This window comes from Phocoena phocoena, chromosome X, assembly GCF_963924675.1.
Source record: "Phocoena phocoena chromosome X, mPhoPho1.1, whole genome shotgun sequence".
NCBI classification, from domain to species: domain Eukaryota; kingdom Metazoa; phylum Chordata; class Mammalia; order Artiodactyla; family Phocoenidae; genus Phocoena; species Phocoena phocoena.
The window spans coordinates 28707180-28720187 of record NC_089240.1 but is presented as its reverse complement, the minus strand read 5'-3'; the positions used below and the strand labels follow the sequence as shown (position 1 = coordinate 28720187).

The 13008-nt window shown below is 38.3% G+C and overlaps 1 protein-coding gene across 1 annotated transcript in view; it reads left to right on the top strand.

Moving 5' to 3' along the window:
* Nucleotides 1-13008, top strand: part of DMD (dystrophin) — a 2035184-nt gene that overhangs the window by 298870 nt on the left and 1723306 nt on the right. The window contains exons 6-7 of the mRNA XM_065901098.1: nucleotides 2814-2986; nucleotides 9339-9457. Coding sequence (XP_065757170.1) covers nucleotides 2814-2986; nucleotides 9339-9457 — 292 coding nt within the window. The remainder of the gene's footprint in view (nucleotides 1-2813; nucleotides 2987-9338; nucleotides 9458-13008) is intronic.

The window sequence follows — 13008 nt, the reverse complement described above, 5'->3', positions numbered from 1 at the left end:
CTCAAGTAGTTCCTGAGGGGACTCATGGGTGATGTCTGCCTCAGGACAGACAGCTGGAGAAACAAGCCCTTCGTTAAAGGAGAATCCTGGTAGTGCATCTGCAGGTCCATTACACCTTCTTTGCCCCGTTAACTCCTAGTCATTTTTTGAAATCAGTGCTCAAAGTCATTTCATTTTTTTCCTTTAAAAAATAGATGTATAGCTGTATTCACACACACACACACACACACACACACACACATACACACACACACATATTTATTTATATTGATTCTTTCTGTGAGCCCTGAGGGTGGGGAATTTTTCTGCTTAAAGACTCCCCATAGGAGCCACTCAGTGTTTGACTGAAGGTTGATCCTTAATAAAGATTTCTTGGTAACTCTCTTTTCTGTAGGAAAAGAAGAACTGTTATCTCACATTGCCCTTTATTATTATTTTTTTCTCAGCAACATTTGCACCCAGGTAGAAGCAACAGTAATGAGGCTGAGGCTGATAAGCTGAATTAGTGACATAATGATGCTAAAGGAGCTTTGGATCGAATACCATGTTGTTCTTTAACATTATGTGCATAGAGGGCAGTCTGGCCAAGCATTTCACAAATGAATCCCATTCATCATTGGAGGGTTGCCTGATCAGTGCAAATCCATCAACACCACTGAGCCAGTGTCTGCTGATTCCAACCCTGGTTCAGCACAGGACACACAGGACACATCCTGCAGTCTCTGTACATGGAGGCTGTATATTTTATAACTTTAGACTATGATGAGAAAAATTATATATCTTACATAACTATTTGACCTATTTATTCAGTAAGTAAGTGGCTAAATAAGCAGGTCAGGAAGGAATTAAGAAAACTGGATAATCCACCCCTAAATAATAGATTTAGCTATCAAGGGATGGTGACAAATGTATGGAAAGATTTCACATCTTCACATCAATCCCACGTTTACAAAACATCATCTCAAATCCTTTTCAAGTATTTTAAAGTTATATTTAATAGTCTATCCTAAAATTTGCATTGAATCTTTCATAAAAGGATTACTAACATTGGAGATGTTAAAATATGTATTTTGCCCGAAGGCATTTGTTAACTTCTGCATGGATGAAGAAGAAAATAAAATGTCATATTTGGAATACACAATAAATATTCATCATCTGATCAAATGTTGGTAGTATATGGACCTTATACTGCCCGAAAGGGAAGCCCTTGGTGGTCAAAACCACTCACATTTACTTATATACTTCCTTTAAGTATGTGATAAGGGGACTGACATATTAAAGAAGTAGCCTAGTAATGATTCCTTTAATAGAAAATGTAGACCGTCTGTTCTATAATGAGGTGTCAACTGCATTCTCGAAACCCAGAAAATGGATTTCTGCTGCAGCTGAATTAGAAGAGTGACAGTTGGAAATACAACAACCTGCCGAGTGGCATTTGCACCTGCACACAGCCTAGGACAGAATCAAATGGCCAGAAACCAATTCATGAAAATAAGACCGAACCTGCCATTTTTCCCCTTTTGCACAGTCTGGGTTTCCGCTTCCCTTCCGGGAGCCGGGGGTGGGGGGGTGGGTGGGGCCCAACCAACCAACCAACCAACGCTACTACGTGGCCCCCAGACCCCACCCCCCAGGACCCAGCGGCCCCTCCCAGTACTGCGCCACGGCACTCCTGGCCGCGCGCTCTCCTCAGCTCGACCTGAGGCCGCCAGCTGTTGGCGGAGTCGCGTCTCTCATTCGGCCTTCGTTTTCCTCACTGCGCCCGTGCTGGGGTCCCTGCTGGCCCTTGGCTTTCTCCTTGCCGCTGCCACCCTGCTGAACAAGTGGCAGGGCTTGTGTAGGCCCTGAATGGACTTCCTACGCGGCGTCACAGCGGCCTTAGTCACCTTCGCCATCTCCACAGCTGTCGCTTGATGGGACGGGGCTTCGGAACCAAAGCCCAGGCGTTTTCTTTGCCACCATGCTGTTTGCACTTGAGTTCCACCTGATCTTTCACAACGTGGCCGAATTTCTCAAACAAGGGGACTCTGCAGAGGTGACCGCAGCCCACAAAATGGAAGTAGGGAATTCCGACTGTGACTCCGGAGGTGGCCAGGGCGCCGTGTATTGGGAGGGAGGCTGTGACTTCTCAGAGTAGCAGTGGGAGTTGCTGACGGAGCGGGCCTCGTCACAGCCCTGAGGTGACGTTCCTGAGCCTAGCACACAGGACGGCACCCCTTGCCTTAGCACTGTCAAGCCGCTCTGCACGTGAGGGCATCTTGAATGTTCCACCCCTTCTCCCCAGGTATGGCTCACGGACCTGAAGCCCTTTAACCTCTCTGCCGAAAACAAGTACAAGGGGACAACGTGCGTAGAGCCTTGTTACCTCCCCCTCCCCCCCAGCCCCCCCTCGAGAGAAGCATTTCATGCTGTGGGCAGAGTAACGGCTAAGACGGAAACCACCACAGGGCCAACCTGCCAGGCCCCAGTCGTTTTTGTCTGCATTTGGTGCCCCTGTTCATGACAGGCACTTTGTCCAGAATGATCCTTCCAAGATTCTTTTGTTCAAGGAGCACTAGCTGCCTCTTCTTTCTTGAGGCAGGGAGAAAACTGACCTTTGCCCTGTCATCTAGGAGTGAGTGAATCTCGGTGCTCATAACTGGCCAAGCATTTCGCAAATGAATCCCATTCATAATGGGAGGGTTGCCTGATCAGTGCAAATTCGTCATCACCACTGAGCCAGTATTTATTAACTGAAGATTAGAACATTCAGGTTTAAGTTTGTGTGCTTCTTGTTCATGCATTTCCTTATGAAAATATCTTTCCACACGTAGGTCAAAAATGTAATGAAAAATATCATGGCTGGATTGCAACAAACCAACAGTGAAAAGATACTCCTGAGCTGGGTCCGACAATCAACTCGTAATTATCCACAGGTTAATGTCATTAACTTCACCACCAGCTGGTCTGATGGTCTGGCTTTGAACGCTCTCATCCACAGTCATAGGTAAGATTATCGAAACATTGAATAATTTTTAAAAGTATTGATTTAGAGTCTGATATCTTTTTCTCCAGCATGGTTCCTGATCATTTCCCACTATGCAACATGTTATTTATGCTGACCGTATTGATGTAACCATCCATTGGAAGGTACTGAATAATAATATCCTATTTTTATGTGATATTACACTTAGTTGTCGAAATGTTAAAACTATCAGAGCATGAATGTGGTTATGGTGGGGAGGGGGTATCAACATCTTTGAAATTGAGACTGCCAGGAAATCAAGGTTATATTCTAACTTTGCTAAGAATGGAGTTGGTCTTTCTATACAAATAATGTGTTAGTAATGAGCTTCAGCTGTAGCGTTAAAAATGGTTGTAGAACTTATGTGAGTGGCTGTAGTACAATTAATTACCATCATCAGATTAATAATGTGAAAAAGAAACATTTCTCTTGTCAGATACTTAGATAGCAAATACCATAAGGCCCTGTATGTGTGTATATATATGTATATATACTTATATTTCAGGGGTAAAAGAGGCTCTGGGCATCTTAGCAACCAAGGTAAAGAGCAGACCACAATTAATTCTATGACTCAGTACTCAGAATATCAAAAGAAACAATTGCTCTGGAACAGCAAAGCAATCGCTATAAAGCGTGAGAGTTGTTCTGTTGACCTTCGTAAAAGGAACTCAGTGTGACATAGTGAACCAAATGTCCTTAACTATATTCACATTATTATATTTTCTAAGATAAAATAGTTGTTTGCTTTTTCTTGTATAAAGAAGCTCAGTAAGTGAATTAGTAACAGTTCAAGAAAAAGCAAAACATGATAAATACATACATTATATATAATGAATACATTCATATATATTGTATGTATAATACATTTACTCTAATGAACATGTGCTTTGGTTTTCCTATTACCCATCTCTTTTACCCAGCCCAATCCCCAGGGTCAAATACATTGCCTTATTAACTGTGCTTGAAATGCCACTGGACTGCATCTGCCCTGATTTTCAATGCAGCTTATCTTTTCTCACTTTGATCTTTCTTTTCTCGACGAGTGTAGTCTACCATTTTCCTATGCCAGTCTTGCTTCTAGAAACATCCAGAATATAAATTTTCTTCCTGGTTTACCCTTCCGGGAGCAAATGCTCTCTAAATAAGCATCTTTGTCAGGTGTCTTGCTCCAGCTGGGTTTAATTAACCCCATCTAGACTGAGTTTCCAGGTGAATGACTCAGCAACCTGACTTTGGAAAGGAGGCAGGCTCACGCTCAGTCGGCATGTTAAGCGATGTTAATACGTTGTTTTTCCTAAGTGTGACAGGAAGAAAAATATTCCACAGCCTCAGTACAGCCAGATGAGAGGGGATAGAGACGTTCATTCTGCATTGTAAGTCAGTGTTCATTTATGCAGCCACATGCTTCACAGTAAGGGCCGGAACATATTGATCTTGCTGTTCATGTACACATTTGCAGATGAACAGAAATATCGAGGATCCGGTTATGCGGTCCTTGTTGGCTCGTTAGCATTTTCTTTTCAAGTGGAAGACTTCAGTCCTGCAAGCGTGTTCACAGACTACATTTGTTAATATTCCATTTCATGATTTCTGTATGCATTTGTAAGTAATACAATAAACATATCCAGGTTGCCCTGTCACATCTGTCCCTGACCTACTCTTTGTCTCTCCAAATATCTATGTTTATATATTCTTCTGTCATACTGAATGAATCATCAGTAACTACCTTCTTACACATCACATGGTTACTTTTCAAGAGGTTTCTCACAGTTGATAATGCTCTTTCATGAATCATCTCCCTCTTCTTTTTGTCTCTGACAGATGAACATATTGTTTATCTAAAGAAAAAGAGAATGGTTGAACTGTCTGTTCAGGGTGATTGTCATTGGAACACTTAGGAATGTCATGAGGTGTCCTGATTTCAATAATTGAAAGACTATGTAGAACAAAGGCATGAACTTGATAACGAACATAGGAATTGACAAAGAGCCTTGCCAAAAATCAGGCTTTTAGTGACTCGATATTTCTTTAAGGCTAAATTTTATCTTAATATGTAAGAAATTAAAAGTACTAAATTAAAACACAGAGTTCACTACAGTGCAGTTAAAAGGAAGCCAGATTCTACTTTCATGGGAAAACCAAATAATAATTGATTAGAAGTATGCTCAAAATATGCAAATAAGTTGCAATAAGTATAAAGTTGCAGTTAAATTTTTTTCCTAATTTCTTATTTTAATTTATTACCATAGAAGTAACATAGCACGTGGTTTTTTAAAAAAAAGTCAAACATTAGAGAGGGAGGCAAAGGACAAAAAGAAACAAAATGTGTCTTCCTGACCTCAGCCCTATCCCATCACTCTCCACTTCCTAGAAGTAGTTACTGTCAGCAACTTCTTCTATTCTTTCTGACGTTTTTCATAATTATATATATCTATTTCTTGATTAATTTATTTCTGACAGTAGATGGATTTATTCCTTAATATGAAGCCCACAAATTTACATCTTATCCCCATCTGTTTCCTGATTTCATCACCATATTATAATCATTTTATTCTTATAATTGTTGCCTGTGTGACTTTAAATGACAGTGGTATACTTATTTTCATCAAGTTTAGACAAGATCTGTTGACCACCTGAAATGAAGGTTGAGGAAATTATCACCCTCATACATACTTCCTCCTCTTCTCTCCTCTCCACTTCTGTCATTATATTGTTATTCTTGCATCAACAATGTTTGTAACATTTATATCTCTTCAGTAAGTATAGGTTCTTGGCTTGAATCTGTACATTGAAAACGTATTACTGTTATTTTATAAATATAATTAACCTTAAAGTAATAGAAGTTAGTGTTTTTAAGCAATTATTATGTTGTAGGCCCTGTTCTAAGTAAAATAACCCATCTGTTTCTCATGACTTACATACTGTCATTGTCCCCATTTCACAAATAGGCAAATCATATAACCTCTCTGTGCCTCAGTTTCCCAAAGATCATTTGATTATGTCAACCTAAACAGAGATAAACGGAGGCAAGGTCAAATGATCAGAAATTCAGTTTATTCAGGAACAAAAGAGGAATTGCAATTTGGGAAACGCATGCTGTAACAATTTACAGGCGAGTCTTTTGGGGGTTTGGGGCAGGCTGTGCGTATGGGCAAGGAGCACAGAGAGGGGGCAGTACAGCCGGAGTGCAAGCAGTAAGTTCATTGACTTGAGGATGGGGAGAGATTCTTGGTGGATATTCATTGATTGGGAGATAAGGCTTGATCTTCTGTGAAACAGGCGTTCATAGAAAATCAGCCTCTGAATTCTTAAGTTCTGTTCTTCTGAGGGCGCATGTGGGAAATTCTCCATTTTATATCCTCTGGTTACATTTTTGACTGAAATCTTTTCACAGCTAATATGCTGTAGAGCCAGGATATGGATTCGTAGGGGACTCTGCTTACCTACTAGGCTATGTTATCTCATTCAGTATGTCGGTTTCCTCAAAAGTGTGGGGATCCTTGGTGGCACATTCTTATTTATGACTTATGTTCTAGGTTAGCATGGGAAGGTATGTGGCTTTCCTCTTCAGTTGGTTAGTTTTACAATTCTTTATGCATTTGAAAATCATGGTTATTTAAAATGTTAATGGTGAATTTTAATGATTTAAAACATTTTATTAGATTGATTTTAAATGCTAGAAGAGACCTCGAAGGCCATTCAGTACAATTCCTTCTTTTTAAAATGAAAACACTGAAGCTCAAATAGATTACATGACTTAGATAACTCGTCATCCAGGTAACTAGTTAGTGGCTAAGGAGAAGGCGAAGGGGATGAAGGGAAAAGGGCTTAAGTGTGGAAGTAATCCTATTTTTTTATCATACTGATTTAACCTTGTTTACTTTGCTGTAGGTGAGAAACTGGTTTCCCACACTCTCCCACCTATATTCTTTTTCACTCCCCTTAATGAGAGATGGAGAAATGAAGATGGGGCAGAAGTTGCATAGTGAAATTAAAACTTCCCCCAAATAGTGTAAGATTTAATTTTTGTTTCTTAAGAGTCTTTCCACTACTAGAGACAGCTCCCAATTTATACATATTTTAGGTTCTAAAGGGTTTTTAGCTGCTTTGGGTAACTTGAAGTATATAGGGGAGATTAGATTTACTAAGAAGTGCACAAAAGTCTGGTGAATTAAACAGGGTAGGAGCAAGTAGAGAAAAAGAAATGAGAGTCAAAGGAGAATTAAAGTTGCACCTTTATTTTGAATTCTGGTTTCAGAAAATAGCAGCTAACCCCATCCTTGAAACATCTTCTCTTGCAGAGCATGAGTTCTTAAGCAGGAGTCCAGTGACAGGCCCAAATGTCCTAAAATTCTATGTAATTCTGTTTAAAGCTATGGATAGCAATTTTGTCTGGGTAGAAGTTTCATAGTGCTCATCGGATTCTCAAAGGTATCTGTGATCCAGGAAAGATGGAGAAGCACTTAACTAATGGTTTCCAATGTTGCTGGGTAAAATTGTAATTCCTTAACAGCCAAGGCCTTTTATAGACTCATCCCAATCCTCCTCCTAACCATATCTCCCACCACTTGATACTAGAAATCTCCCAGTGGAGCCAGACTTGTGAGGTCCTGACTGACTGGGCACATTCTGCTCTTTCCTTCCCTAAGAACTCTGATTCTGTAATATCCACGCAATTTAGAATTCTCTTCTCAAGCGCTTTTCTTTACTCTAACCCAAACCACCATTTAAGAGTCCCTTAAGCCTCAAAAAAAACTTTCTTGACCTCTTCAGATTTTAGAAAACCATATATTATTATTATCTGTGTTTGTCACACTTAAAATGTATGTAACTTGTGATGTATGGATTTTTTTTCCTCGTTAGATTTAAAATCCTCATAGGATAAGAACAGCCTCTTACACGACTTTGTGTTTTCTCCGTTATTAAGTAAAATGATATTCATATAGTATGTTCTCATCCATTCTCTGGTGTAGTCAATAAATATTTATTGAGCCTTTCCTGTGTGTCAGGTTGGGTTTCTATAAGTGAACAAACCTGGCAAAAATAATTCTATATTCTACATTCAAGTGCGGGAGATAGGTAAATAGATAAGATTAATTAAATGTATAATATGTTAAATAGTAGTTAAATGCTAATGATAAAAAATATAAAGCAATTAAGAGGGATAGGAAATGATTCTGTGTAAGTTTGATTTGGGGGCAGGCAGTTTTAGATGAGGGAAGGGCAGGGAAGGACTCATCAATGTGACTTTTGAGTAAAGACCCAAAGGAAGTGGAGGAGTGAGCCATATCTGTGTCTGGGGGAGGAGAATTCCAGGCATAGGGAACAGCAAGTGCAAATGTGGGAAACTATCTAGCCTGTTTGAGGAATACAAGGAGGGAGACAAGAAATAAAATCAGAGAGTTAATGGGGAGCCAGACCATGTAGGGCCTTGTAGGTCGCAGTTAAGTCAGTGAATTTTACTCCCTCGATAGCAAGGATTTGAGAAGGTTATGATGAAACATTTTACCAACCAGATCACTCTGACAGCTCTGCTGAGAATAGATTAACAAGGGCAAGGGTGGGAATAGGGGAGCAGTTAGAAAACTAATGCAGTGTTGTATGCAGGCTAAGATGGTGGTTTGGATTATCGTGCTAGCAGCGAGGATAGCGTGAATTGGTCAAATTCTGGATATATTTCCAACTAAGTGTTGTATGAGAGTGAAAGAGTCATCAAAGTTGACACCAAGGTTTCTCTGCTGAGTACCTACAAGTTTGACCTTGTCGTTGATTATTGAGGAAGGGAGAACTATAAGAGAGGTAGGTGAGTTGTGGTGGTACAATGGGGATGAGTATCAGAAGATCAGTTTTGGATGCTTGAGTCTTGTGATGACTCTAAGTAGAGCTACTGAGTAAGCAGATGGATCTAGAGTCTGAAGTTCAGGGAAGAGGTCTGGGCTAGGCTTATAGAATTAGAAGATACCAGCAAATGGCTGGTATTCAAATCCATGAGACTGGATGAGATGAACATATTTTTGTTGCTTGGATAACATAGAATAATTTCTCCTTTGTTTTCTTCAGGATTTTCTGTTAAAATTGTGACTTGTCTAAATGAGAAATGTTATTGAGGAGTACCGAAGAGCAACACTCAACTCTTAAGGAATGTGGGCATGGGTTGTCAGTCAAATATCAGAACTGGAGACTTCCCCGGTGGTCCAGTGTTTAAGACTCTGTGCTTCCACGGCAGGGTGCATGTGTTCGATCCCTGGTCTGGGAACTACGAAAGAATTGAAATGAATCTCATGAAACATTTTAAGTTGATTTATATTTGTCTTTATATTTGTGTGTGTTTCAGGCCAGACCTGTTTGATTGGAATAGTGTGGTTTGCCAGCAGTCAGCCACACAACGACTGGAACATGCATTCAACATTGCCAAATATCATTTAGGCATAGAGAAACTACTGGATCCTGAAGGTTGGTGCATTTCTAAACTACCACTGTTTTTAGCATAGTTTAATGTTGATCATCTCAGGCTTAACATTTCCACAAAGTAAGCACAAAATAGAAACTCTGCATTGTGTTTTTCTGTATTCCAAGTATATTTAAAATGTTCTGTTTTCCTGAAATACATTATGAACTGTCATACATGATTTTAGTTCTCAGAATACCAATATCTAAAACTAAAATGTAAAACTTTAGAAAAAAAATTCAAGCCTGTAGAATGTATATGCCTCACAGATGAAGTATACTGCATTTAGAGTATATTGACTCCAAATAATTATAAAAAGTTCATGTTTTGCTTATTCTACCAAGAGATTTGATAGACTAATCAGCTATAAATAATTAGCTACTCTTGCCAGTTTCATTCAAACACTTCATAAGAGGCAACATGGTTTACTGTTTAAATCAGGAAATCTATTCCTGGCGCTGATTTTGTTGTAATTTGTCACTCTGGGGGAAGTCCTCCATTGAATGGTTATTTGTTTTCTGCTTCTTTAGTTCACAGGCAGTACTGTATTTATATTTTTATAATATTACACTTAATTAAATTTCATCCTTATCTCCGGTGCTGCATAGTCGTATCTTACAAACACATGGATTAGAGGGAAAATAATTCCTGACCTCTGCTTTTCTTCTAGCCCATGAGGCGCTTTTTAAATTTGCCAACTTCTTTGGAATTGCAGACTATATTCTCAACTTTCTTGAGGCTTTACCACACTCTAAACCCAGAAGTTGGAGAAGCAGTGTCAATTGATATGTGCAATGTAGTACAAGCTGATATTTGGGTAGGGTTATATAATTCTTTTTTCTTTGGAATATTGAATCAATCCCAAATAAGGAGATCCTTGAGTATCCCAAATAAGGAGATCCTTGAGTGGTGGTCATAGGTCCCATCTGGAAAAGTTCTGAAATAGCTCAGAGGATAGCCTTTTACTGGTGAATTTATCATCAACCAGAATCTAATCTAGTGTTATAGACCCAAAAACCTGATTACCTCATCTTATTGATAAAAGATCCATATGGTGGTGGTGGTGGTGGGGGAGTTAACTTTAAACCAGATGAAAAAAAATGATATAACAATCAAAATGGAAGCTCATTTATTTTAAATGAGATATTTAACAATCACAAGAACCAGAATACTCATATCTAATTGACCTCTATATTGCTCTTGATAAGCACATGGACTTGGGAAGGGAAAACTATAGCAATACAAATGTTTGTGAAGTTGGAATCAGATTAAGTTCATTAGAAATGTTTCTTCTCCTTTAGATAATGCATGACTCCTGTAACCTCTTATTATTGCTTCAGTAGATGGTCAGTGTCCTTCCTGCCCCAGTTTAGCTGGGAGCAGTTGTATCAATCATATTTCCTTGTTTTGAAGGATTGGGGGAGGGTTACCTCACTATTGACTCTTAGTACCGATTGATATATGTGTTTTTTCATACTCTAGTGAGGTATAGAGGGCAGACATAATGAAAATATGACTCCAGCCCGAGGGTGAAAGCTATAGTGTATGAATCTGAAGGATAAGCCTGTTAATAGGTTTTTTGTTTTTCGTTAAATCCACATATGGTAGTCAGTTTCTGTTGTCTGGGATATTCTTGTGTGTGCCTTATCCTTTCGTAAAATAGTAAGAGTAAGTTTAAAATAGATCTTTTCCTTGCTAAGTGATAAAATGGCTTTTGATCTCTAAGTCCTCCTTTGAATCAATGAAGTAAGGGAACCTAGATAGGCATCCACATCACAGTCAGGAAATAGATTGATAAGCCTATAATCAGAAAAGGGCAGTTAAATAATATATTTTATAGCATAAAATAGCCTGATACACCCAATTCCATATGTTCTCCTAAATGGAAAGTGTATGTTGAAATGCATGTCATATAGGCACACCATTATAATATCTCAAACTTGATAATTCAAAGTCAACCAGGTACAGTATGAAATACAAGCTGATTAATAGAGATCAAACTACCACTTATGGTTTTATTTTGCCAGTAAACTCTTCGATCTGAGAACTTTTGCTATTTATGGACTCCCTTCCAAGAGCATTCTGTCTCCTAAACTGGTTTATTAAAGGTTTTTTGGCTTTCAATAAGATAAGGATTCAGAATAAATCTTAAATTATATTTTTAAGTGTCTATCAGTTCCTGCCAGTGTGTTAGGGAAATACTCAAAAATGCATTTAAAAATTATTGCTCAGTATTTTTCAAGAGACGATATCAATGATAATTGAAAGAAAAAAATTAACCAAATCATAAGGATTTTTATTTACTGATTAGTTAGTCGCAAAAGACAGAATAGCATCTCTTAGAATCTAAGACTTAGAACAGGCTATTCAGTGTATCTAACAGGCAAGACTCAACGGACTTCTTGCATGTCCTGTATAGTAATTACCTTTCAGAAGTTCATATTTTTATTTAACCAATTTTTGGTTCTTTAGCTTATACATGACGATGTCAGCTATTCCCCAAAGCAGTTTTCGTTTCATATGTAATATGCCCCTTAGGAGGCTAATGAAACATTTAGCTTTATATTTGGGGAGATTTTTATTATTGGGGGCATTGAAGTTATATTTGGCTTAAAAAATACCTGCCCAAAAATGTTTTTAGAATTTTAAACATATGCTTTATTGATTGGGTTGATTTATAAATTAAAAAGTCATTGAAATATAATTTGGAGCTTTTCCTATCTTGCATATATCGACTTTGGTATGCTTTGTTTGGCCTTAATTGGTGTTTTGAGGCCTGAGGTTTGGTTTTAAGTGGAATTGCCTTTTAAAATGAGTAGCAATAGGCATTAGCATAAGCAATTTCAGGAGCTGTTTCTGGTGTGTTTAAATGTTAACATATGCAAAAACAAGTACTAGTAGGGTAAAATTTAATAATTTATGCATCTTTATGCTTATAGATATAAAAGGTTTATCTCCTTCAAAACATATCCTATTGTGAATCATTCAATTCACTTTCTCTCCTGATTTCCCTGTAAGACATGCACAGTAGTGCCTTGTGGGTTTCACGTGCATTGTTTGCTTCCCTGAATTTCAAACAAGTTGGTTTGTTTGCAAATCCACACAATACTTTATGCATTAAGAGAATGCTTTGTCAGCTTTTCCTTGTGAATAACAAAGTGTAGATGTTCTAAAAGTAATTAAAAAAATTGGAGATAAAAATTTGTGCCGGTTCTAGATGACTTTTGACTGTCGTAAGTCATTTCCATTTGTGATGGGCAAGATGATGTGCACATCATCTGTGGCTTACCAGGGTAACTTTAGAATGAAAAATGAATGATGAGAGTCAAATGTGATGAACACTAGGGCTTTCAAGAAATATTTGTAACCTCAAAATGACATTCACAAGCCAATTAGTTTGGTTTTAATCCACTTCATTTTAACAGCATGAGGGTGGTGACACAGATTCTGTTTTCTGCCTGGCTAATCCCTGCATCACTCTTCAGTTGTTTTTATTTTATTTTTTAAAATTAATTAATTAATTAATTTATGGCTGCCTTGGGTCTTTGTTGCTGTG